Raw genomic sequence first — 26,943 nt, 5'->3', positions numbered from 1 at the left:
ATGACTAATGCATTTGGGTTTCGGATTATGACTAATGCATTTGGGTTTCGGATTATGACTAATGCATTTGGGTTTTGGATTATGACTAATGCATTTGGGTTTCGGATTATGACTAATGCATTTGGGTTTCGGATTATGACTAATGCATTTGGGTTTCGGATTATGGCTAATGCATTTGGGTTTTGGATTATGACTAATGCATTTGGGTTTCGGATTATGACTAATGCATTTGGGGGGTTGGATTATGACTAATGCATTTGGGTTTCGGATTATGACTAATGCATTTGGGTTTCGGATTATCAATCAATCAATCAAATTTATTTTATATAGCCCTTCGTACATCAGCTGATATCTCAAAGTGCTGTACAGAAACCCAGCCTAAAACCCCAAACAGCAAGCAATGCAGGTGAAGAAGCACGGTGGCTAGGAAAAACTCCCTAGAAAGGCCAAAACCTAGGAAGAAACCTAGAGAGGAACCAGGCTATGTGGGGTGGCCAGTCCTCTTCTGGCTGTGCCGGGTGGAGATTATAACAGAACATGGCCAAGATGTTCAAATGTTCATAAATGATCAGCATGGTCGAATAATAATAAGGCAGAACAGTTGAAACTGGAGCAGCAGCACAGCCAGGTGGACTGGGGACAGCAAGGAGTCATCATGTCAGGTAGTCCTGGGGCATGGTCCTAGGGCTCAGGTCCTCCGAGAGAGAGAAAGAGAGAAGGAGAGAATTAGAGAACGCACACTTAGATTCACACAGGACACCGAATAGGACAGGAGAAGTACTCCAGATATAACAAACTGACCCTAGCCCCCCGACACATAAACTACTGCAGCATAAATACTGGAGGCTGAGACAGGAGGGGTCAGGAGACACTGTGGCCCACTCCGAGGACACCCCCGGACAGGGCCAAACAGGAAGGATATAACCCCACCCACTTTGCCAAAGCACAGCCCCCACACCACTAGAGGGATATCTTCAACCACCAACTTACCATCCTGAGACAAGGCTGAGTATAGCCCACAAAGACCTCCGCCACGGCACAACTTAAGGGGGGGGGGGGGGGCGCCAACCCAGACAGGATGACCACATCAGTGACTCAACCCACTCAGGTGACGCACCTCCTCCAGGGACGGCATGAGAGAGCCCCAGTAAAGCCAGTGACTCAGCCCCTGTAATAGGGTTAGAGGCAGAGAATCCCAGTGGAAAGAGGGGAACCGGCCAGGCAGAGACAGCAAGGGTGGTTCGTTGCTCCAGAGCCTTTCCGTTCACCCTCCCACTCCTGGGCCAGACTACACTCAATCATATGACCCACTGAAGAGATGAGTCTTCAGTAGAGACTTAAAGGTTGAGACCGAGTTTGCGTCTCTGACATGGGTAGGCAGACCGTTCCATAAAAATGGAGCTCTATAGGAGAAAGCCCTGCCTCCAGCTGTTTGCTTAAAAATTCTAGGGACAATTAGGAGGCCTGCGTCTTGTGACCGTAGCGTACGTGTAGGTATGTACGGCAGGACCAAATCAGAGAGATAGATAGGAGCAAGCCCATGTAATGCTTTGTAGGTTAGCAGTAAAACCTTGAAATCAGCCCTTGCTTTGACAGGAAGCCAGTGTAGAGAGGCTAGCACTGGAGTAATATGATCAAATTTTTTGGTTCTAGTCAAGATTCTAGCAGCCGTATTTAGCACTAACTGAAGTTTATTTAGTGCTTTATCCGGGTAGCCGGAAAGTAGAGCATTGCAGTAGTCTAACCTGGAAGTGACAAAAGCATGGATTAATTTTTCTGCATCATTTTTGGACAGAAAGTTCCTGATTTTTGCAATGTTACGTAGATGGAAAAAAGCTGTCCTTGAAATGGTCTTGATATGTTCTTCAAAAGAGAGATCAGGGTCCAGAGTAACGCCGAGGTCCTTCACAGTTTTATTTGAGACGACTGTACAACCATTAAGATTAATTGTCAGATTCAACAGAAGATCTCTTTGTTTCTTGGGACCTAGAACAAGCATCTCTGTTTTGTCCGAGTTTAAAAGTAGAAAGTTTGCAGCCATCCACTTCCTTATGTCTGAAACACATTCTTCTAGCAAGGGCAATTTTGGGGCTTCACCATGTTTAATTGAAATGTACAGCTGTGTGTCATCTGCATAGCAGTGAAAGTTAACATTATGTTTTCGAATAACATCCCCAAGAGGTAAAATATATAGTGAAAACAATAGTGGTCCTAAAACGGAACCTTGAGGAACACCGAAATTTACAGTTGATTTGTCAGAGGACAGACCATTCACAGAGACAAACTGATATCTTTCCGACAGATAAGATCTAAACCAGGCCAGAACTTGTCCGTGTAGACCAATTTGGGTTTCCAATCTCTCCAAAAGAATGTGGTGATCGATGGTATCAAAAGCAGCACTAAGGTCTAGGAGCACGAGGACAGATGCAGAGCCTCGGTCCGATGCCATTAAAATGTCATTTACCACCTTCACAAGTGCCGTCTCAGTGCTATGATGGGGTCTAAAACCAGACTGAAGCATTTCGTATACATTGTTTGTCTTCAGGAAGGCAGTGAGTTGTTGCGCAACAGCCTTTTCTAAAATTTTTGAGAGGAATGGAAGATTCGATATAGGCCGATCGTTTTTTATATTTTCTGGGTCAAGGTTTGGCTTTTTCAAGAGAGGCTTTATTACTGCCACTTTTAGTGAGTTTGGTACACATCCGGTGGATAGAGAGCCGTTTATTATGTTCAACATAGTAGGGCCAAGCACAGGAAGCAGCTCTTTCAGTAGTTTAGTTGGAATAGGGTCCAGTATGCAGCTTGCATTATGACTAATGCATTTGGGTTTCGGATTATGACTAATGCATTTGGGGGGTTGGATTATGACTAATGCATTTGGGTTCCGGATTATGGCTAATGCATTTGGGTTTTGGATTATGACTAATGCATTTGGGTTTCGGATTATGACTAATGCATTTGGGGGGTTGGATTATGACTAATGCATTTGGGGGGTTGGATTATGACTAATGCATTTGGGTTTCGGATTATGACTAATGCATTTGGGTTTCGGATTATGACTAATGCATTTGGGTTTTGGATTATGACTAATGCATTTGGGTTTTGGATTATAACTAATGCATTTGGGTTTTGGATTATGACTAATGCATTTGGGTTTTGGATTATGACTAATGCATTTGGGTTTCGGATTATGACTAATGCATTTGGGGGTTGGATTATGGCTAATGCATTTGGGGGTTGGATTATGGCTAATGCATTTGGGTTTTGGATTATGACTAATGCATTTGGGTTTCGGATTATGACTAATGCATTTGGGGGGTTGGATTATGGCTAATGCATTTGGGTTTTGGATTATGACTAATGCATTTGGGGGGTTGGATTATGGCTAATGTATTTGGGTTTCGGATTATGACTAATGCATTTGGGGGGTTGGATTATGACTAATGCATTTGGGTTTTGGATTATGACTAATGCATTTGGGTTTTGGATTATGACTAATGCATTTGGGTTTTGGATTATGACTAATGCATTTGGGTTTCGGATTATGACTAATGCATTTGGGTTTCGGATTATGACTAATGCATTTGGGTTTCGGATTATGACTAATGCATTTGGGTTTTGGATTATGACTAATGCATTTGGGTTTCGGATTATGACTAATGCATTTGGGTTTCGGATTATGACTAATGCATTTGGGTTTCGGATTATGACTAATGCATTTGGGTTTCGGATTATGACTAATGCATTTGGGTTTCGGATTATGGCTAATGCATTTGGGTTTCGGATTATGGCTAATGCATTTGGGTTTCGGATTATGGCTAATGCATTTGGGTTTCGGATTATGGCTAATGCATTTGGGTTTCGGATTATGACTAATGCATTTGGGTTTTGGATTATGACTAATGCATTTGGGGGTTGGATTATGACTAATGCATTTGGGGGTTGGATTATGGCTAATGCATTTGGGGGGTTGGATTATGGCTAATGCATTTGGGGGTTGGATTATGGCTAAGTCATTTGGGGGTTGGATTATGATTAATGCATTTGGGGGTTGGATTATGGCTAATGCATTTGGGGGGTTGGATTATGGCTAATGCATTTGGGTGTTGGATTATGACTAATGAATTTGGGTTTTGGATTATGACTAATGCATTTGTCAGTTGATTGATTGAATGCCCTCCACGCGCTGACAGGTTGACATCATTGCATGCCTATTGACTTTGTCTTCTCAGTTGTCCCGTCTGCTTATCTCAGTCTTATCTGTGCTTTTACCTCAGGTCCGTGCAAAGGTCAGAGAAATAGAGGAGCAGGTCAAGGACAGAGGGCAGGCTGTGGAGTTCCGCTGGTCCTTTGATAAATGTCAGGAGACAACTGCTGGTAAGGAAACTGCTCCTTCATGATTAGATCAATAACACCTGTAAAATGACATTTCATCCAGATAATGACTATATGGGCTGCTTTCCCAGACGAAGGTTAAGACTAATCCTGGACTAATAATCTAATTCAACAGAGATTCTCCACTGAGCATGCTTTATAGCCCAGCACTAGGCTTCATCTTTGTCTGGGAAACTGGCCCTGGATGTGTAAGGAAAAAGGAAATGAGTAAAAGTTTGTTTTACTTGCTTTCGCCAGGCTTCACCATTGGAAGGGTCCTACACACCCTGGAGGTTCTAGACAACCACAGTTTTGAGAAGTCAGACTTCAGCAACTCCCTGGATTCCCTTTACAACCGCATCTTCGGCTCGGGCCAGAGCAAAGACGGCCACGAGGTAAAGATGTTTTCTCTTAGATGACCACTCTTGCATATGTCAAGTCTGAAGACTTCAAAGGCCCAGTGCAGTTAAAATGTGATTTTTCCTGTTTTTTATATATCACACACACTGCATTTGGAAAGTATTCAGACCCCTTGACTTTTTCCATATTTTCTTACGTTACAGCCTTATTCTAAAATGTATTAAATAGTTTCTTCCCTCATCAATCTACACATAATACCCCATAATGACACATCTGAAACAGTTTTTTAGAAATGTTTGCAAATGTATAAAAAAAAATACTTATCACATTTACATAAGTGTTCAGACCCTTTACTCAGTACTTTGTGGAAGTACCGTTGACAGTGATTACAACCTCGAGTCTTATTGGGTATGATGCTTTTAGCTTGGCACACTTGTTTGGGGAGTTTCTCCCATTCTTCTCTGCAGATTCTCTCAAGCTCTTGTCAAGTTGGATGGGGAGTGTAACTGCACAGCTACTTTCAGGTCTCCAGAGATGTTCGACTGGGTTCAAGTCTGGGCTCTGACTGGGACTCAAGAACATTCAGAGATTTGTCCCGAAGCCACTCTTGCATTGCCTTGGCTGTGTGCTTAGGGTCATTGTCCTGTTGGAATGTGAACCATCGCCCCAGTAAGGTCCTGAGCACTCTGAAGCAGGTTTTCATCAAGGATCTCTCTGTACTTTGCTCCATTTCCTCCAGATGTGACGCTTGGCATTCAACCAAAGAGTTCAATCTTGGTTTCATCAGACCAAAAAATCTTGTTTCTCAGAGTCTTAGGTGCCTTTTGGCAAACTCCAAGCAGGCTGTCATGTGCCTTTTACTGAGGAGTGGCTTCCGTCTGGCCACTCTACCATAAAGGCCTGATTGGTAGAGCGCTGCAGAGATGGTTGTCCTTCTGGAATGTTCTCCCATCTCCATAGAGGAACTCTGGAGCTCTGTGAGAGTGACCATCGGGTTCTTGGTCACCTCCCTGACCAAGGCCCTTCTCCCCTGATTGCTCAGTTTGGCTGGGCGGCCAGTTCCAGGAAGATTCTTGGTGGTTACAAACTTCCATTTAAAAATGGAGGCCACTGTGTTCTTGCGGACCCTCAATGTTGCAGAATTTTTTTGGTACCCTTCCCCAGATCTGTGCCTTGACACAATCCCTTTTCAGAGCTCTACGGACAAATCCTTCGACCTCGTGGCTTGGTTTTTTCTCTGACGTGCTCCATTTTCCGTTTCATAGCAAAATGGCTGAATACTTATGGAAATACTTTTACATTTTTTTATTAGTGTTGTCAAAAATGTCTAGCGCCATTTTCGCTTTGTCATTATGTGGTATTGTGTGTAGATTTGGGGTGGGGGGTGGGAGGGGAGGGGTGGTATTTATTCAATTTTAGAATAGGGCTGTAACGTAACCAAATGTGTAAAAAGTAAACGTTTTTATACTTTCCTGAAGGAAATTCATGTTTGATAAATGTCCCTTTGCTAAGAAGTTATTTTTGTTTCTTTTTTACCATTTTAATTTGAAACTATCAGTTAGGTACTTAATTGTTGCCCAGAAATGATTTTGATATTGAGATATAAATAGCTGCATTGGACCTTGAATGGTTTTCAATCACATATGAAAAGGCAAAATGTCAAGTGTGAGCAAGAGGCCAACTAACCATCTGGCCCTAACCATTACTGTAGAACACATAGAATTTCTTCTTCTGGAGACAATGAACTGTATTCTTATAGAAACACTACTTAGATGGGCCCAGGCTTCCGTGCTGTATGATCTTCTCCCTGACACGTTTCTCTCTATTTAGATGTCCCCTGATGACGATGCCGTGGTGACCCTGCTGTGTGAGTGGGCGGTGTGCTGCAAGAGGTCTGGCCGTCACAGGGCCATGGTGGTGGCCAAGCTGCTGGAGAAGAGACAGGCAGAGATCGAAGCCGAGGTGAGACAGTGGCCCACGCACTCGTGCACATACACATTTCCGATTCATGACTACAGCACCGTGACTTCCCCACAGTGACGCCTTGTCACTCGGCCACAGCTTTTCCTGAGTATTCTCAAGGATACTTCTTGCCTTCTTTCTTGTCTCGTGAGAACAGGTCTCTCTTGCCAAAGAGATCTTAATCCTGAGATTTCACCTGTATAAATAAAGGATGAAGATGGCCACAGCCTTTAATAACAAGATTCTGAATTGTTTTAGAAGATGTGAGGTGTAGGTTTTTGTATTTCCTCAAGGCTATTGTTGTGTGCAATGCTGTCTCAATCCATATAATTAAATTGTATTCCCTGCAAACTTGTGTATACAAAACTGAAGAAACTATTGTTCAAATGTTATACCATGTTTATCACAGATGTAAGGGATATTTGCTCAATGGCAGTGGTTCTCAGGCTGTGTGTGTGCTTGTCTGTGTTCACAGAGGTGCGGTGAGTCGGAGGTGGTGGATGAGAAAGGCTCAGTTTCATCAGGATCTCTCTCGGCGGCCACCCTGCCTGTGTTTCAAGACGTGCTCCTACAGTTCCTGGACACCCAGGCCCCCATGCTCAGTGAGTCTGCCCTTCACTTCACTAGTAGTCAATTATATTCCCTTATTTGGGTTGTCTGCGGCTGCTTCCCAAATCACACCCTATTCCCTATACTGTAAGGTGTCTACCCACTCTGCCTAGATTTCCTAACTTAATACATCTGATAAGCACTGAACTCTCTTGACAGAGTGGTGCGCTTTCTCGCAGAGACTTTTGAGGATTCTACATGTTGTGGTGTTCGTCTGCAAAGTTGTTTCCGCTGGTCGCAAAAAGCCAAATTAACATGAAACAAACTGAATTAAATGTAAAAGGCTTTGACAATTTTAAAGCTAGCGGTACGCTCAGTGCTCCGTTGGTGTTTCACAAATGTTTTTCTGAGAAATCTTTGAATCATTCATATGAAAAGTGTATACTAGAATATGAAAATGTATATATTTCCTCTATACTGTTTTATGTCCTCTGGGTTTGAGAAGTAAGAGGAGTTCCACTGTGAGCCTGTCCGTTAGCCTTAATTCCTCCACAGCATCCAGCCCAGCTGACGCAATGCTATTTTCCAGATTTCTTTTTTTTTTACCTTTTTTTTTTCTCTGACCTCAATTGATTTATTCACTCTAATTTTAGCCATCCTACAAGAGTAAAAATGTTACCCATTTTTGATTGAACACCATATATAATGCTCTACTTTTGATTAGGGCCCATAAGGGCACTTGACCATAGCTCAATGGGTCCTGGACAAAAGTAGTGCACTATATAGGGAATATAGGGTCCCATTTATGAGCCCGCGAGGCTCTCTGCATCTCCTGATTCCAGCACTCTTTTGGATTTAGTCTGCCCAGCGGTTGAGTTGTTATGCACTACTATGGGTTTGGGACTTGAGCTGTACTGTACTGCGCTGGCCTGGTTATGCATCCACCATAGTGCTGAAAAGGACAATGGTGAAAATAAAAAAATCCACAACAGCACAGTATGGATCAGGTCAGCAACATAGTGGGAAAGGGGTATTGGTGTTGAGTAGGGTGAAAGAAATCCAGGTTAGAAGATTCCTGGACTCTGGATGGAATAAGCAGAAAATTATGGAATTCCCCACAGGTATTTCTGGAAAACCTGGGAGTTTTTGGAATGTTACCCAAATTTTGCAACCTTAGTGTTGGGTTAGCATGGCACACAGGGTCCTGTGTGGCTGTTATCAGAGTATGGCGCTTGCAACATCACGTTCAATTCCCGCTTTAGCCACCCAATATGAAAATGTATGTGTGCACTACTGTTAGTCGCTTTGGATCAGTGTCTGGTAAAGATGATATTATAAAGGTTATGACTGGTCTCTTACTGCTGCTAATGCTGGAGTGTATAGTGACAAACTATCCCCATATGTCCCTTCTCAGCGGAGGCAGGCAACGAGAGCGAGCGTGTGGAGTTCTCTAACCTGGTGCTGCTCTTCTGCGAGCTCATCCGCCACGACGTCTTCTCTCACAACATCTACATGTGCACGCTCATCTCCCGCGGTGACCTGGCCTCTGACTCTCACCTGCCCCGCCCCCGTTCCCCTAGTGATGAGCCTTCAGACGAATCAGAGCGCAAGGAGCAGGATGCAGGCAGCAGCGTCAAGAACGAGGCATGTTATGTGGTGGCAGCTGTGCTAGTGTCCACAATGTATCATCGGTAGTTACTCACTGCTTTTGAATTTATTTTGGAATGAAACGTGTATTTTCTTTTATTTATACAGGACACTGGTCTTTCCGAGTTAATGGAGATCGATCACAACTCGAGCGCTAATTTCGATGAGGTAGGTGTATATGCATCGTGCCAGTAGAAGTGGGCAGCTAATGTGTACTAGTGAATATTGTCCCCGGCACAACTATTTAGTATTCTTACCTGTGCTCCATCAGACTGTCCCATTGACCTCTGGATAACCTTTCCATGCTGTGTGCAGCCCTATTAACTTGAGTTATCTCTTTTTTTGTAGATGTTTTCTCCCCCCACTCACTGTGAGTCAAAGGGCAGCCCCTCTCCCGAGAAGCCTGCCCCGGAACAGGAAGGGAAGGGCGCCTGCAAAGACAAGGCCCTGGATCCTGCCTTCCCATTGGTGTACGAGCAACCCCGCCACATCCAATATGCTACCCACTTCCCCATCCCCCAGGTAAGCAGCCCTGAGAGAGGCTTTGGCTGAGCTCTAACACACAGATGGAATTCAATCTGGGTCATCAGTGCAACTGTAGACCATGATAGCCTTCTGAGCTAAAGCCCAGGCTCTGGGTGCTTTATAGCTTCAGACAAGTTTACTTATCACCACAGCAAAGCTTAGTGAACTACCGTAGCTACATTGGGACTGGTTGTTGGTCTAACTCAAGGCAATTTTAGCCCTCAAAAGCTAAAACACACATTTTCAGCTTCCTGGCGTTGCTTTGCACCCAACCTCAACTACATAGCCTATGCACAAATTGACTCACTTGACACAGTTAGCCCTCTAAACAAAAGACAGACCTCAGGTGACTCATAACAACTGGGTGGCTCTATGAACTACCTCCACTATGCATGTATTGACTCACTCCTTGACAGTTAGCCTTCTGAGCTAAAGTCTAGGCATTAGCTATTAGTGCCGGCCTAAGTCCTCAGATCTCAGGCAATGTGAACTACCTCCACTACATAATGCACAGTGCACACATTGACTGACTTGTCATCATCCCTAGGAGGAGAGTGCCAGTCACGAGTGTAACCAGCGACTGGTGGTGCTCTACGGCGTGGGCAAGCAGCGAGACGAAGCGAGGCACGCCATCAAGAAAATCACCAAAGACATCTTGAAGGTGCTCAACCGCAAAAGCACAGCAGAGACCGGTAAGAACAGTACTAGTTCCAGTTCTTATTTGACTCTTGTTTTTAATGACCTCATCTATGGGCCTTCTGTTTTCCCCGGAGCAATATGGCCTGTCAGTTTCTTTCTGCCGTTGCTTTTAGAATTGTTCACGTAGAGAGAAAGACTATGCTCGTTCTGGAAACTCCAGGCTTTGACATGAATTTGAGCACCAGTCTTGACGCGCAACCATAGATTTATTGAGTGAGGTTGTATATTCCCACAACTCTCAGCAGATGTGCCCCCTGTCTATCACATTACAGATACTGTTTGAGCAGATTGCAGTGAGACGTTATTTTGTTAACTTTGTTTTTGATGGACGCTGTGCCTGTTTTTGGTGCATCGCAAACGGCACCCTATTCCCACTACTTAAAGTAGTGCCCTATGTAGGGAATAGGGTACCATTTGAGAGAGTCTGCTGTTACATCTGCCTCCATCTGATCCCTTCAAAAACATTTCCCAAATTGAAAACTTTCCTCAGAAACCTTTATATCTCTTCTCCAACAATCTTTCCTCTCTGTTCTTCATTATTGAACACAGGATTTTTGACGATTGACTCCAGGGCTAGCATCCTATATTCAATATTCATTTCCACCCTGTCCAATTTCTATGCTAGTAGCTGTAATTTGCTGCCACTCATCTTATCTCTCTTAGCATGTGACATTAACAAGGGGGATTTGAGAAGTTATAATTATGCAGCCTAAAGGGCTTTTTTCTTATGTCATTCAAGTCATTTATGTTCAGCCATATTTCTGCTTAGGAGTTGAGCAGATGGCCTTCTGGTTACAAGCCCATTTCCCTTGTGCTTTGCATAACCTTCTCTGTTCCTTTTTAGATTTTAAGCCATTTGAACACTGTCATTATAATGTGAACTTCGAAAGTGAAGGGTCTTGAGAATGTGATTATAATGGGTGCAACCCAAATGCCAACCTAGTCCCTATATATAGGGCACTACTTTTGACCAGAGCCCTAGGGGCCCTGATCAAAAGTTGTGCACTATTTATAGGGACGCATTCGGAAAGTATTCAGACTCTTTCACTTTGTTCACATTTTGATTCGTTACTGCCTTAAACATTTAATCCATTGTAGAATATTTTCCCTCAATCTGCACACGATACCCCATGATGACAAAGCAAAAACGGGTATAGAAATGTATAAAAAATATAAAACGTAACACATTTGCACAAGTATTCAGACCCTTTACTTTACTTTTGAAGCACCTTATAGCCTCTGGTCTTTTTGAAGCAATTACAGCCTCGGGTCTTCTTGGGTATGACGCTACAAGCTTGGCACACCTGTATTTGGGTAGTTTCTCCCTTCTCTGCAGATCCCCTCAAACTCTGTCAGGTTGGATGGGGAGAGTCGCTGCACAGCTATTTTTAGACGTTTGATCGGGTTCAAGTCTGGGTTCTGGCTGGGCCACTCAAGGACATTGAAACTTGTTGCGAAGCAACTCCTGCATTGTCTTGGCTGTGTGCTTAGGGTCGTTGTCCTTTTTGAAGGTGAACCTTCGCCCCAGTCAGGTCCCGAGCGCTCTGGAGCAGGTTTTCATCAAGGATCTCTCTGTACTTTGCTCTGTTCATCTTTCCCTCAAGGCTGACTAGTCTCCCAGTCCCTGCCGCTGAAAAACATCCCCACAGCATGATGCTGCCACCACCATGCTTCACCGTAGGGATGGTGCCGGTTTTCCTCTAGACGTGACGCTCGGCATTCAGACCAAAGAGTTCAATCTTGGTTTCATCAGACCAGATAATCTTTTTTCTCATGGTCTGAGAGTCCTTTAGGTGCCTTTTGGCTAACTCCAAGCAATCTATCATGTGCCATTTACTGAGGAGTGGCTTCCGTCTGACCGCTCTACCGTAGGCTTGATTTGTGGAGTGCTGCAGAAAAAGTTGTCCTTCCATCTCCAGAGGAACTCTGGAGCTCTGTCAGAGTGACCATCAGGTTCTTGGTTACCTCCCTGACCAAGGCCCTTCTTCCCCGATTGCTCAGTTTGGCAGGTCGGCCAGCTCTAGGAAGATTCTTGGTGGTTCCAAACTTCTTCCAATTAAGAATGATGGAGGCCACTGTGTTCTTGGGGACCCTCAATCCCACAAATGTTTTTGTACCCTACCCCAGATCTGTGCCTCGACACAATCCTGTCTCTGCGCTCTACGGACAATTCCTTCAACCTCATGGTTTGGTTTTTGCTCTGACTTGGAATGTCAACTAGGGGACCTTTTACAAGTGTGTGCCTTTCCAAATCATGTCCAATCAATTGAATTTACCACAGGTGGACTCCAATCAAGGATGATCAATGGAAACAGGATTCACCTGAGCTACATTTCGAGTCTCATAGCAAAGTGTCTAAATACACTGCTCAAAAAAATAAAGGGAACACTAAAATCACACATCCTAGATCTGAATGAATGAAATATCATTATTAAATACTTTTTTCTTTACATAGTTGAATGTGTTGACAACAAAATCACGCACAAATTATCAATGGAAATCAAATTTATCAACCCATGGAGGTCTGGATTTGGAGTCACACTCAAAATTCAAGTGGAAAACCACAATACAGGCTGATCCAACTTTGATGTAATGTCCTTAAAACAAGTCAAAATGAGGCTCTGTAGTGTGTGGCCTCCACGTGCCTGTATGACCTCCCTACAACGCCTGGGCCAACTCCTGGACAGTCTGTGGTGCAACGTGGTGTTGGTGGATGGAGCGAGACATGATGTCCCAGATGTGCTCAATTGGATTCAGGTCTGGAGAACGGGCGGGCCAGTCCATAGCATCAATGCCTTCCTCTTGCAGGAACTGCTGACACACTCCAGCCACATGAGGTCTAGCATTGTCTTGCATTAGGAGGAACCCAGGGCCAACCGCACCAGCATATGGTCTCACAAGGGGTCTGAGGATCTCATCTCGGTACCTAATGGCAGTCAGGCTACCTCTGGCGAGCACATGGAGGGCTGTGCGGCCCCCCAAAGACATGCCACCCCACACCATGACTGACCCACCGCCAAACCGGTCATGCTGGAGGATGTTGCAGGCAGCAGAACATTCTCCACGGCGTCTCCAGACTCTGTCACGTGCTCAGTGTGAACCTGCTTTCATCTGTGAAGAGCACAGGGCGCCAGAGGCGAATTTGCCAATCTTGGTGTTCTCTGGCAAATGCCAAACGTCCTGCACGGTGTTGGGCTGTAAGCTCAACCCCCACCTGTGGACGTCAGGCCCTCATACCACCCTCATGGAGTCTGTTTCTGACCATTTGAGCAGACACATGCACATTTGTGGCCTGCTGGAGGTCATTTTGCAGGGCTCTGGCAGTGCTCCTCCTGCTCCTCCTTGCACAAAGGCGGAGGTAGCGGTCCTGCTGCTGGGTTGTTGCCCTCCTACGGCCTCTTCCACGTCTCCTGATGTACTGGCCTGTCTCCTGGTAACGCCTCCATGCTCTGGACACTACGCTGACAGAGACAGCAAACCTTCTTGCCACAGCTCGCATTGATGTGCCATCCTGGATGAGCTGCACTACCTGAGCCACTTGTGTGGGTTGTAGACTCCTTCTCATGCTACCACTAGAGTGAACGCACCGCCAGCATTCAAAAGTGACCAAAACATTAGCCAGGAAGCATAGGAACTGAGAAGTGGTCTGTGGTCACCACCTGCAGAACCACTCCTTTATTGGGGTGTCTTGCTAATTGGCTATAAGTTCCACCTGTTGTCTATTCCATTTGCACAACAGCATGTGAAATTTATTGTCAATCAGTATTGCTCCCTAAGTGGACAGTTTGATTTCACAGAAGTGTGATTGACTTGGAGTTACATTGTGTTGTTTAAGTGTTCCCTTTATTTTTTTGAGCAGTGTATTTTTTTGAGCAGTGTATATAATGTATCTGTTTTTAATTTTTAATACATTTCTAAAAAACAGTTTTCTCATTGTCATTATGTGGTATTGTGTGTAGAATGATGAGGAAACCTATTTAATACATTTTATAATAAGGCTGTAACGTTAACATTGTGAAAAAAGGGAGGGAATCTGAATATATTTGAGTGGCCTTTTATTGTCCCCAGCACGAAGGACAAATGCTCACCAACAAGAATGTAAACACATTTGTGCGCAAAATTCAGGAGCAATGAGCTTTCTGTGCATATGAAACAAGTTTTGAATCTATTTCAGCTCGTGAAACATGGGACCAACCCTTTACATGATGTGTTGTATATAATTTTTAATAGGACTTTGATTTGTCTCTTCTCTGTCAGGAGGAGAGGAAGGACAGAAGAGGAAGAGGACTAAGCCTGAAGCCTTCCCCACAGCAGAGGACATCTTCTCCAAATTCCAGCACCTCTCCCATTTTGATCAGCACCAGGTCACCTCTCAGGTGAGACCCCCCCCCCCCCAATAGCTGTCCAGTCTCATCGTTTTAAGTGTGCTCCAAAACCTGCTATTGGAATCTTCAAGTTATTCGGTATAAAATCGATACTTATGATATGTCTGCCATTCAATTCTTCTGGAGGTACAGTTAAATGATTCTCATAAAACAATGTCTTTAACGGCAAACTGATTTTTCAATTACTTTACTAGAGTATACAATGTTATGGATATTCCGTTATGTTTTTACTGTAGGCCTGTGTAGTAGTGATGAAGTTCTGCTCTTCACTGACAAGTCTTTTTGACTCGTTCAGTCAAAATAACCAATCTTTTGACTAATTTCATTCATTTGAGTCAGTAATGCGAAGCACACAGGACCCCCTACCGCGAACGATGGAGCTGAAAACTCGAAATAGTTATGATCAGGGTTGGAAATTAACATCTGCCAAATGCGGGTAGATTTTGTCATTGGTAGAATTGATATTTTACCAGCCAAGTTGGCGGGTGGTCACACAGAGCATTTGGAAACGGTTTTGAAAAATCCAAAGCCCACATGTAAATGTTGGTCCAATTGTCAAGAAAGGCTACTAAAGTGTGACTTTGTCCTTGTGTTTCTTGACTAGTTACATCGTTCTGTTCACACGCTAGGTTTTTCAATGTTAGTTTGAGTTTACTTTAACTGTCTGCTGCAGTCTGAGATTTTCTATTATTTTTATCACCGACAAGCAAGTGCCCAAATTACTATGGTAATGGCCTGTCCCTTGTTAAAGGGCCATCTGACATAATTTTTTTTGTCTCACCTTATAATTGTGCTTGATTGAGCATGGATGACTCCCCCAAAAAATATCAGCGTAGATCCCCGAACTAATAATAATAAATAAGCTGCATCACTCAGTTTTTTTGTGGCACTTTGTTGATTCTTGATGTTCGGTTGTAAAACTGTTTATCTGTTTTAACATATTGGTTAAAAGATGCAGGTCACAAAAGTGAAATGAAGCTATATACCCCATTTACTTCTCATTAGAAAGCATGCTCATCTGTTGTTTTTGGTATAATTATGAAGGAAAAATATTTGGGCTGGTAAAAAAATCTGAGTGGCTGGTAGATTTTTTAAATCTACTTGCCCAAAAAGTACATTTCCAAGCCTGATCATGATTCTACGAGCATGGCATTCACCATAGGGGGCTTATTGGAGCTGTCATTTGTGACAGACTTGTAAACATGTGCTTTAAACTATGTATTTGGTTGATTGCCAGGCATACAAATACAATTATTTATTGATAGCTTTGAAACAAGGTCTAGATTGTGAAATACTCTTGGCGGAATGCATTGACTATTGTCAGGGTAATAAGTATCCTGACAAGTCACATTAAATTCTTCCGCTGCTCTGTTGTTCGCTCCATACTGTACATCACATTGCTGAGAAAAAACAAATATGCGTGGTGTAGCGTTTGGCCAGGGTAAGGTAATAAACACAGTCGTTCGCTGATTGAAGCCCCCCAAACGATTCCAGTTTGTTGAGCAGAGGCTGAGGCTTTTGGTTCTTCAAAGCTGTGTCCATCATAACGTTCAATAATCAATTAATTGCAGTCATTCTTGCGCCAATGCGATCAATTATCAGTTCTAAACACAGTGGTGTGTATTCATGTATGTGCAGGGAAGCCAGGCTTCCCACAAAAAATGTACCAATTTAAAAAAAAATGTATCTTTTGTCTATCTGTTTCATAATTTTCCTTCAATTCGCAAGAGGCTGAATGGATCTCACAGGAGGAAGCATCTGAGCGAGCGAAACAGCACCCCTCTGTCTCTCTACGTGTTGGCCATCTATCTGATGCTATCTGGTCCAAATGAGTTGACATTGTTACCGCCCGTAGCATTGAAGACAAGGGATGCCTGCGATCATTTGGCCTTGTCCTTCCCAGTGATTTTTACCCAGCCACCGCTACTGTCTAAACATGTTTTTTTCTTCTCAATGCTCATGACCTATTGTCCTGCACGCATATGACCGACAGTTGGTGGTCGGAGCACGTCTCTGGAGCCGCTGAGCCGGGGGAACATGTATTAATCCTGCTGTAGGACTCATTGCGACCAGCAGGTCAAACAAATTAGTTACTCAGGGGGAAAAAATGACTCAAGTCAGTAAAAAGAGTTCCAAAATAACTCATTGTTAGCGAACTGCACATCACTACTGTATAGAGGTAATAATCCTGTTGGCCTTCTCTCTGACTAGGTGTCCAGGAATGTTCTGGAACAGATCACCAGCTTTGCCTTAGGGATGTCCTATCACCTGCCCCTGGTCCAGCACATCCAGTTCATCTTTGACCTCATGGAGTACTCCCTTAACATTAGTGGCCTCATCGACTTTGCCATTCAGGTATAGCTTTGTCTCTAATGTCAAGGCATATAATCACAGCATTTAATTCCACTTCTCATAGTTATAAAGTAATATTTCCTTTAATGTCTACTCTTATGCCTTGAGTCTGCTTCTCTCTCACCGGTTTCTGTTAGTGGTTGTTTACTGCTGTTCTCCCCTTTATGCTTTAGTATCATTTGTATGAATCATCTTTCTATAACTAACCTTCTCTCTCTTCCCTGTGCATTTGTGTGTATCTAGCTGCTGAATGAGCTGAGCCTGGTGGAGGCAGAGCTGCTGCTCAAGTCATCCAGCCTGGTGGGTAGCTATACCACAGGTCTGTGTCTGTGCATCGTGGCCGTGCTGAGGAGGTACCACTCCTGCCTCATCCTCAACCCAGAGCAGACGGCACAGGTCTTTGACGGGTAAGTCTTACAGGCTTAACCATTAGGCTTTAGCCAGACTGCTCCGTGGAGAACGGACACCAAATTAGAAAGGGTGAATTTTGGTCTGTGTGCGTGCTCCTCTTTTCTAATTGGCTAATGTAACCGTCGGCCTGTCAAAAGTTCAACTTATCTGAACTTTTTGTTCGTTGACCGACAACGTGCGACTCTCATTGAGAAAGCATTGGAAATCACGGATATGGATAAAATCTACGGTCCAATTTGGCCGCGCCCTTAACCATTCACCTCTATAGCCTGGATGCTAATGTTATCCAAGCCTTAACCGTTCACCTCTATAGCCTGGGTGCTAATGTTATCCAAGCCTTAACCATTCACCTCTATAGTCTGGGTGCTAATGTTATCCAAGCCTTAACCATTCACCTCTATAGCCTGGGTGCTAATGTTATCCAAGCCTTAACCATTCACCTCTATAGCCTGGATGCTAATGTTATCCAAGCCTTAACCATTCACCTCTATAGCCTGGGTGCTAATGTTATCCAAGCCTTAACCATTCACCTCTATAGCCTGGGTGCTAATGTTATCCAAGCCTTAACCATTCACCTTTATAGCCTGGATGCTAATGTTATCCAAGCTTTAACCATTCACCTCTATAGCCTGGGTGCTAATGTTATCCACGCCTTAACCATTCACCTCTATAGCCTGGGTGCTAATGTTATCCAAGCCTTAACCATTCACCTCTCTAGCCTGGGTGCTAATGTTATCCAAGCCTTAACCATTCACCTCTCTAGCCTGGATGATAATGTTATCCAAGCCATAACCATTCACCTCTCTAGCCTGGATGATAATGTTATCCAAGTCTTAACCATTCACCTCTCTAGCCTGGGTGCTAATGTTATCCAAGCATTAACCGTTCACCTCTATAGCCTGGGTGCTAATGTTATCCAAGCCTTAACCGTTCACCTCTATAGCCTGGGTGCTAATGTTATCCAAGCCTTAACCGTTCACCTCTCTAGCCTGGGTGCTAATGTTATCCAAGCCTTAACCGTTCACCTCTCTAGCCTGGGTGCTAATGTTATCCAAGCCTTAACCATTCACCTCTCTAGCCTGGATGATAATGTTATCCAAGCCTTAACCATTCACCTCTCTAGCCTGGGTGCTAATGTTATCCAAGCCTTAACCATTCACCTCTATAGCCTGGATGCTAATGTTATCCCAGCCTTAACCGTTCACCTCTCTAGCCTGGGTGCTAATGTTATCCAAGCCTTAACCGTTCACCTCTCTAGCCTGGGTGCTAATGTTATCCAAGCCTTAACCGTTCACCTCTCTAGCCTGGGTGCTAATGTTATCCAAGCCTTAACCATTCACCTCTCTAGCCTGGATGATAATGTTATCCAAGTCTTAACCATTCACCTCTCTAGCCTGGGTGCTAATGTTATCCAAGCATTAACCGTTCACCTCTATAGCCTGGGTGCTAATGTTATCCAAGCCTTAACCGTTCACCTCTATAGCCTGGGTGCTAATGTTATCCAAGCCTTAACCGTTCACCTCTCTAGCCTGGGTGCTAATGTTATCCAAGCCTTAACCGTTCACCTCTCTAGCCTGGGTGCTAATGTTATCCAAGCCTTAACCATTCACCTCTCTAGCCTGGGTGCTAATGTTATCCAAGCCTTAACCATTCACCTCTCTAGCCTGGGTGCTAATGTTATCCAAGCCTTAACCATTCACCTCTATAGCCTGGATGCTAATGTTATCCCAGCCTTAACCGTTCACCTCTCTAGCCTGGGTGCTAATGTTATCCAAGCCTTAACCGTTCACCTCTCTAGCCTGGGTGCTAATGTTATCCAAGCCTTAACCGTTCACCTCTCTAGCCTGGGTGCTAATGTTATCCAAGCCTTAACCATTCACCTCTATAGCCTGGGTGCTAATGTTATCCAAGCCTTAACCATTCACCTCTATAGCCTGGGTGCTAATGTTATCCAAGCCTTAACCATTCACCTCTATAGCCTGGGTGCTAATGTTATCCAAGCCTTAACCATTCACCTCTATAGCCTGGGTGCTAATGTTATCCCAGCCTTAACCATTCACCTCTATAGCCTGGGGGTGCTATTCAATAACATTGCGTTATTGGATGCAGAAACAGTCGGGTACCTAATCTATTCACTGCCAATAAACCTGCCTCTGGTTTTTTTACAGACCTGGGTCATAAAAAATTGTAGCTAAATCAAATATGCCCCTCAAATACTTTGAAGTGTGCACTTTTGGGACTTCCATTGTGTCCTTGTATCCTGCACTCGATTCAACCTGTTTTCTATAACTCATTTAGTACAGAAAGATTTCTGTCCTTTGTTGTTGTGCATTGTGTTTGAATACTATTCATTGACCAGGTTACGCATCGTGGTGAAGTCGGGGGTGAACCCAGCCGACTGCTCCTCAGCCGAGCGCTGCATCCTGGCCTACCTGTACGACCTCTATACCTCCTGCTGTCACCTAAAGAGCAAGTTTGGAGAGATCTTCAGGTAAAACATAAACATGGACTAGCAACTGTTTAATGCAGTTTTATTGTATACTGTAGTTTCCCTGTGATGTTTTAGGGGGCCAAGTCATGTTACATGCTAGTATTGTTTTGAAACTAAAATATTTTTCCCCACATGGTAGCCATATAATGATAGGAGAACCAAACGGTGGCCTTTCTCTCCCTCTTTTGTCCAGTGAGTTCTGCTCCAAGGTGAAGAACTCCATATACTGTAACATCGATCCGTCTGACTCCAACATGCTGTGGGACCCTGTGTTCATGATGGAGGCCATCGCCAATCCGTCGGCCCACAATTTCAACCACAGCATGGTGGGTAAGATCCTCAATGACAGCCCCGCCAACCGCTACAGCTTCGTCTGCAACGTGCTCATGGACGTGTGCGTGGACCACAGGGACCCCGAGAGGCAAGCATTGTTTTTCTATAAAACCATTATCAACAATCAATTATTGAAACGTCCAGATGCATTGAAACAATACAGGATTCTTGACTTGACTTGTCAACTCACCAGGTATCATGCCTGAATTCAATAGTAAGGTGTTACGAGTTTAATGTCTATCTCTGCAGGGTGAATGACATTGGGATCCTATGTGCGGAGCTGACTGCCTACTGTCGCTCTCTGAGTGCTGAGTGGCTGGGCGTCCTCAAAGCCCTCTGCTGCTCCTCCAACAACGGCAACTGTGGCTTCAACGACCTCCTGTGCAACGTGGACGTGAGTGTTCACACTCGCAGCATACACACACCTTGCACGCCTTGCGCCTCTCTCTCTGCACCAATTAATGTGCATTGCTCACTCAGGCTCTGAGAGGCACAGGTTAGAGGGGAACACTGACAGTTACATTCCAATAATTAGCAGTTCACATCAAAAACATTTCCTCTCTGTTTCCTTCTCTCTTCCGTCTCAGGTCAGTGATCTCTCCTTCCATGACTCTCTGGCCACCTTCGTAGCCATCCTCATTGCCCGCCAGTGTCTTCTTCTGGAGGACCTGGTCCGCTGCGTAGCCATCCCCTCCCTCCTCAACGCTGGTAAGAGCTCCTCTGTCAGCCCCAGACCCGTAGCCAGGGTCCTGTTCTTATGCATCAAATGGAAGAAAACGAACTGAAACATTGAGGGACTACCTGGACTTGTCCAATAAGAAATGTACTAGGGCTGGGTGATATGGCCAAAATAACGATACATATCACAATATAGCACATTTTCTGTAAATTAAATGAACGTTTATATGAAATGACCATGTAAAGGCCTATTTCTTAATACATTTTGAATTATACGCAAACAAATAGAGGTACTTACTCATATTAGATTTTTTTATTTATTTAGAACCTGTGCAAATTTTAAATTAAGCATGTAAAAATATGAATGTATAAATAGAAAACACTTCAACTACAGTTGCAAATAAAATAAATGTAGACCTAAAATATCTATTTTTTGAGGGGGGCTTGCTTATTATGCATGTTTTGCATGTTATTTTGGCATTAATATGTGTCACATCAATTTGCATTTGGTACCTTGGGTCGAGTGTTGGCACCAACTCAGGAAGCACCCATTTCTCGACCGTGTAAATTGGGACCATGTCTTTGCAGATGTAAGTTGTAACTGCAGCTGTTATCTCCTTCCATCTTTCGTGATTCTTTGCCATATGGTGTGCCGCGGGCAAAAGCCTCTTGCAACGTCTGAGTCGAGGGTTTGTTTTGAGCACTCAACCGTACTTTTTGGGGTCTTATCCGTAGACTCTCTCCGTTCTGTTTTACATGATTCTTGTGTAGGTGGTAAAATAGGTTAGTGGTGTTTCAGCCTGCTTTCGGGACCGGCCCCCGTCATATTTTGCAGTGCACAGTTTTCTGGTCCGTGTCAGACTTCATACCCAAACCACGTCCATGCGACCGAAGTTGCCTCTCTTTTAGGTACGAGCTCTGTGTCACCGACTGTCTTTTCATATTTGTGTGGAAGAACGCAAAGCATTGTCCAATTGACGAAAAATGTTGCCGTAAAGAGTGTGATTTGCGACACAACGAAATAAACTATAGAGCACAATATGAAACGATAGAAAAAGGTCTATCGTCACACGATATATATTGTCATATCGCCCAGACCTAAAATGTACATTTTCACTTTTTGTTGGAAAACGTTTTCAAGCTCATGCCCCAATGAATACCACCCAGACTTTAACTAACAGATTCTCAAGTTTCTCTACAGGATCTATATTTAATGTAGCCTAGCTACCCAGCCAACAGGTCCTGTTAGAAATGATTGAATGGTACACTGAGGCCTGCCCTGCTTGAATGACTCCAGGTTCTGAAGGAACTCCCTGCCCCATAATGCATTGCTTACTTCTGTCTGTCTGAGAGGGAGGTAAATGCCACAGTGTGTTTGAGCCCACTCTGCAGTTTGTGTGCACACGCACGCACATGCGCTGTGGCCAGTCAAGACTGCCCCTTGCTCAGGGGACAAGGCCCCATTCAGCCTGTTTTCAAAGTCCCCTGTGGGCGTTAGTTACCACACGTACGGCCAGACAACCCCCTCCACCCTTCCCTTCTCCTCCTCAGCCAGCAGTTCGAATTCTTGTTTGGCGACACTCCTTCGCAGCCAGGCTCTGAAAATGGCACTTAGTATTTGGTACTCCTTGAAATATAGGACACCTTTCCAAGTTCTTCAAGCGCTTCTGTTCTCTGTAGTTGGCTGTGTTATTCATTTGCCATGTCATCTTGACAACTTGAAGCTCAAGGCTGTTAGTGTAAAGTCTATATTTTTTTGGTCATACTGGCACATTCATTATGTATTAGAATTTTGTTTAAATTTGAAAAATGTGACTTTGCTAAAGCAGTTTTAATCCCCTTCAGATTCCTCGTTGAGGGTGTTTGTGTGCCCCTCTAATCTACCTTTCTACTGCTCTCTGTTTGTCTCTCCCCCTAGCCTGCAGTGAGCAGGACTCTGAGCCCGGAGCCCGTCTGACCTGCAGGATCCTGCTGCACCTCTTCAAGACCCCCCAGCGCAACCCCTGCCCCCAGGATGGAGCCAAGTCAGGTACACACACAGCAATCCCCGGCTCCCCACACCCATTTGAACCCACATCGGCGCAAATGTTAATTCATTAATAAATTATTTGATTTAATGATTGTTTTAAAGATACAATTTTATATTTTGCAGATAAATCTTCTGTTGGGATCCGGTCGTCGTGTGACCGTCACCTTCTGGCTGCCTCACAGAACAGCATAGTGGTTGGAGCTGTTTTTGCTGTCCTAAAGGCCGTCTTTATGCTGGGTACAACTCTCAGTATTATGCTATTATTTTGTCCTTAAAGTTGCATATAAGTCCACTTTGACAATTGAATGTGATTAGATCGATGTAATTATAGTTATTAAATGTCTATCTATTACAACTGGTCACCAGTAAGACCACATAACCCTTAAAATGTTACAAAATATATAACTTATCTCCATCTCTCTCTAGGCGATGCAGAACTGAAGGGATCGGGATTCTCTCACCCCGCCGCCCTCGATGACATCGCCGACGACGACATGGGTTCCAAGAAGTCGGGCGGCCGCACCGTCTCCATAGAAACGGCCAGCCTGGACGTGTACGCCAAGTATGTGCTGAAGAGCATCTGCCAACAGGTGAGAACATGAGAAAGAAGGTTATCGTTCACACCAGGGTTACATTTTTCCCTCACACCAGAAGCTGCATATTTCCGAATGTAGTAAAGTCCATGTGTGGAGTCCATTTCATTACAGTTTCATTTCAGTCAACCCAGGAGTAAACTGAAATTCACATTTTTCAAATTGAAAGCTCTGTTCACTTCCTGAATTGAAATGGAATTGACCCCTTCTCTGGTAATGGCACTCTATTTCTATGCATTTAATCCTATCCGATAGATAACTTTTGAAAACGGGTCCCTTGTGCTCTCATGAGGCAAGGTTGACCCCCCCACCCGTTAGTCTGTTATTTTCCTCCACAACACCAACAATTACAAACTTGAGTCATGACCAGACTTCTGTTTTCCACAGAGAAGCACATTGTCTAGTGGTAGTTGCTGAATGTCGACAGGTGCAGTCATTGTAAATTTCAATTTGCTCTTACCATAAGTTAAAGGAGTGTGTGCCTGTTGTAGACAGATTGTGTACAGTGGAAAAACAAACTCAGAAAGTTTTTTAAAATTGATGTAGTGAATATATATTTTTCTTCATATGATACAATAAGGAATTTTCTAATCATGATTTTAATTTAGATTCTCTTTCTGCATTGACTGAATTGAAAACTGAATTAACCCAAACCCTGTTCAGGATATACCCATTGGTGATCTCTCTCTCTTCACTCATCTCTCCTGCTATCCTCTGTCAGGAGTGGGTGGGCGAGCGCTGTCTCAGGTCCCTGTCGGAGGACAGCAGTGCCCTGCAGGACCCGGTGCTGGTTAACATCCAGGCCCAGCGGTTGCTGCAGCTCATCTGCTACCCCCACCGCCAGCTGGACAGTGAGGAGGGGGACAACCCCCAGAGGCAGCGCATCAAACACATCCTCCAGGTCAGCCCACACAAGCCCTATGCACTGACCACAGGGCTGCGTTCAGCAGGTCACAATGTTGTGGAACGTTCAGATAAAAACTTTATGTGGAACAAACATGCCTTTCTGTAATGTAGAATAAGGAAACATTACATTTCTGTCTGCGCTGAATGTTGCCCTGGCAACAGACAGCACTTCTCATGGGCAGAGTAGACTTTTCACTTTTCCATCAAGGGCAGCAGATGTATGACCTAAAAGCTTTTTCCGGAAATTGCTTTGAAATGGTTTTTTGAAGCCATCAAGGCAAGTTGTAAGTGAATCAGTGTCAGCCCTAGATGATCCTTGGGGATGGCTGAGAGCGCAGCAGAAAGACTCACACGGCACATTCATTAGAAATGGGGGGGGGGGTTGTGGGTGCTAGAATGAATCAGTTGGTGAACTGTCTCTGAACCCCTGCCTTAGCTCAGTAGACCACATTAGGGTACATGAGTGTTCTGAGTTTTGTGAATGGCATTACTGCCATCTGCTGACTAAAGCAGCACTACAGGGAGAGTGGAGCTAAAGGTCTCTGACTGATTTAACTGCTTAGAGATGATTGTGTTATATACATTTCTAATAGTGGTGTCCTATCCTCCTTTCTCTAGAACATGGACCAGTGGACCATGAGACAGTCATCCCTGGAGCTGCAGCTTATGATCAAGCAGAGTACTAACAACGTAAGTTACCAGACTCGTGTCCTGTAAGGCCCTGAAAACACTCACAACACTGCCATCTAGGCACAATTAAGCATTTTTGTTTTTTCTCTCAATAAAATATTGATTTAGAATACAATCCATCTGTAAAGTTCAAGTGTACCTTTGATTCAATGAAGTACATTGTTATAGTGGAGTATGTCATAACCCCTCATAACTGTAGAATGTGGTGATAATGGCAGCCATCTTGTTCAGGGATCAATTCCCTGTGATTGAGGTTAAGTGGACGAACTCGTCTTCCTCGTCTCCCTGCAGGAGCTGTACTCCTTATTGGAGAACATCGCCAAGGCCACTATCGAGGTGTTCCAGAAGTCAGCGGAGATGAACTCCACCAACCTCTCAGGGAACGGGTCAGCCGGTGCCGGAGGTTCTGCCTCCAACAGCAACAACCCAAGCAAGAAACCAGTGTTGAGGTGTGTATGTGTGACCTTTATAAATTCTCCCTCCCATTTTAAAAAATAGGCAGAGACTGCGGAACTGTAGGTAACCTCCCCCTCCCGCCCCCATGAATCCCTTTTCACCAGAGCTGAAGATCTGAATCACGTTCTGCGCATGGGTTTCTTTGCCTCTACTTTACACACAAAGTAGAGGCATCATTGTCATGCTGAAAGACCCAGCCACGTTTCATCTTCAATGCCCTTGCTGATGGAAGGAGGATTTCACTGAAAATTTCCCGATACATGGCCCCATTCATTCTTTCCTTTACACGGATCAGTCGTCCTGGTCCCTTTGCAGAAAAACAGCCCCAAAGCATGATGTTTCCACCCCCATGCTTCACAGTAGGTATGGTGTTCTTTGGATGCAACTCAGCATTCTTTGTCCTCCAAACACGACGAGTTGAGTTTTTACCAAAAAGTTATATTTTGGTTTCATCTGACCATATGACATTCTCCCAATCTTCTTCTGGATCATCCAAATGCTCTCTAGCAAACTTCAGACGGGCCTGGACATGTACTGGCTTAAGCAGGGGGACACGTCTGGCACTGCAGGATTTGTGTCCCTGGCGGCGTAGTGTGTTACTGATGGTAGGCTTTGTTACTTTGGTCCCAGCTCTCTGCAGGTCATTCACTAGGTCCCCCCGTGTGGTTCTGGGATTTTTGCTCACTGTTCTTGTGATCATTTTGATTCCACGGGGTGAGATCTTGCGTGGAGCCCCAGATCGAGAGAGATTATCAGTGGTCTTGTATGTCTTCCATTTCCTAATAAATGCTCCCTCAGTTGATTTCTTCAAACCAAGCTGCTTACCTATTGCAGATTCAGTCTTCCCAGCCTGGAGCAGGTCTACAATTTTGTTTCTGGTGTCCTTTGACAGCTCTTTGGTCTTGGCCATAGTGGAGTTTGTAGTGTGACTGTTTGAGGTTGTGGACAGGTGTCTTTTATACTGATAACAAGTTCAAACAGGTGCCATTAATACAGGTAAGGTGACACAAATCATCCTGTGGCTGAATGTAGTTTCCTACCCCTAAGCTAAAGAATCATCAAACATGCTTTCTCATTGTTGGTGAAATCTAACCTCAGCATAACAGCTTATTCTTTTTCTTTGTGTTCCCCCCAGTTCGTCTGAGCGGTCTGGTGTGTGGCTGGTGGCGCCACTGATAGCCAAGCTGCCCACCTCGGTCCAGGGCCACGTCCTGAAGGCGGCAGGGGAGGAGCTAGAGAAGGGCCAGCATCTGGGGTCCTCCTCACGCAAGGAGAGAGACCGGCAGAAACAGAAAAGGTCAGACGACTCACCCTGACTATTTTGGGTCATGTCGATAATGCTCATTTTGTCAACATGGTTGTACTTTCATCCAGAAAGCGTGGTAATCTGCGTTAGATACTAAAAACAAATTGGATGCAGGAGTTATTATGATGCAATTATGATAACATTTTTGCCCCAGCTTCAATATTCCCAAATTGATGGTGGATGTATTGCCCTTACAC

The 26,943-nt window shown here is 44.3% G+C and overlaps 1 protein-coding gene across 1 annotated transcript in view; it reads left to right on the top strand.

Annotated features, from left to right (window-relative positions):
* Nucleotides 1-26,943, top strand: part of med12 (mediator complex subunit 12) — a 50,931-nt gene that overhangs the window by 11,920 nt on the left and 12,068 nt on the right. Inside the window, exons 9-30 of the mRNA XM_036943148.1 lie at nucleotides 4,278-4,377; nucleotides 4,633-4,769; nucleotides 6,565-6,696; nucleotides 7,172-7,298; nucleotides 8,660-8,889; nucleotides 9,001-9,060; nucleotides 9,241-9,414; nucleotides 9,965-10,109; nucleotides 14,374-14,492; nucleotides 16,713-16,856; nucleotides 17,097-17,260; nucleotides 19,624-19,755; nucleotides 19,949-20,176; nucleotides 20,338-20,482; nucleotides 20,676-20,796; nucleotides 22,685-22,795; nucleotides 22,919-23,032; nucleotides 23,222-23,385; nucleotides 24,110-24,289; nucleotides 24,913-24,984; nucleotides 25,276-25,433; nucleotides 26,576-26,737. Of these exons, the coding sequence (XP_036799043.1) occupies nucleotides 4,278-4,377; nucleotides 4,633-4,769; nucleotides 6,565-6,696; nucleotides 7,172-7,298; nucleotides 8,660-8,889; nucleotides 9,001-9,060; nucleotides 9,241-9,414; nucleotides 9,965-10,109; nucleotides 14,374-14,492; nucleotides 16,713-16,856; nucleotides 17,097-17,260; nucleotides 19,624-19,755; nucleotides 19,949-20,176; nucleotides 20,338-20,482; nucleotides 20,676-20,796; nucleotides 22,685-22,795; nucleotides 22,919-23,032; nucleotides 23,222-23,385; nucleotides 24,110-24,289; nucleotides 24,913-24,984; nucleotides 25,276-25,433; nucleotides 26,576-26,737 (3,119 nt within the window). The remainder of the gene's footprint in view (nucleotides 1-4,277; nucleotides 4,378-4,632; nucleotides 4,770-6,564; nucleotides 6,697-7,171; nucleotides 7,299-8,659; nucleotides 8,890-9,000; nucleotides 9,061-9,240; nucleotides 9,415-9,964; nucleotides 10,110-14,373; nucleotides 14,493-16,712; nucleotides 16,857-17,096; nucleotides 17,261-19,623; nucleotides 19,756-19,948; nucleotides 20,177-20,337; nucleotides 20,483-20,675; nucleotides 20,797-22,684; nucleotides 22,796-22,918; nucleotides 23,033-23,221; nucleotides 23,386-24,109; nucleotides 24,290-24,912; nucleotides 24,985-25,275; nucleotides 25,434-26,575; nucleotides 26,738-26,943) is intronic.

This window comes from Oncorhynchus mykiss, chromosome 14, assembly GCF_013265735.2.
Source record: "Oncorhynchus mykiss isolate Arlee chromosome 14, USDA_OmykA_1.1, whole genome shotgun sequence".
In the NCBI taxonomy this organism is placed as follows: domain Eukaryota; kingdom Metazoa; phylum Chordata; class Actinopteri; order Salmoniformes; family Salmonidae; genus Oncorhynchus; species Oncorhynchus mykiss.
The sequence above is the reverse complement of the archived record's forward strand: the minus strand, read 5'-3'. Positions and strand labels throughout refer to the sequence as shown.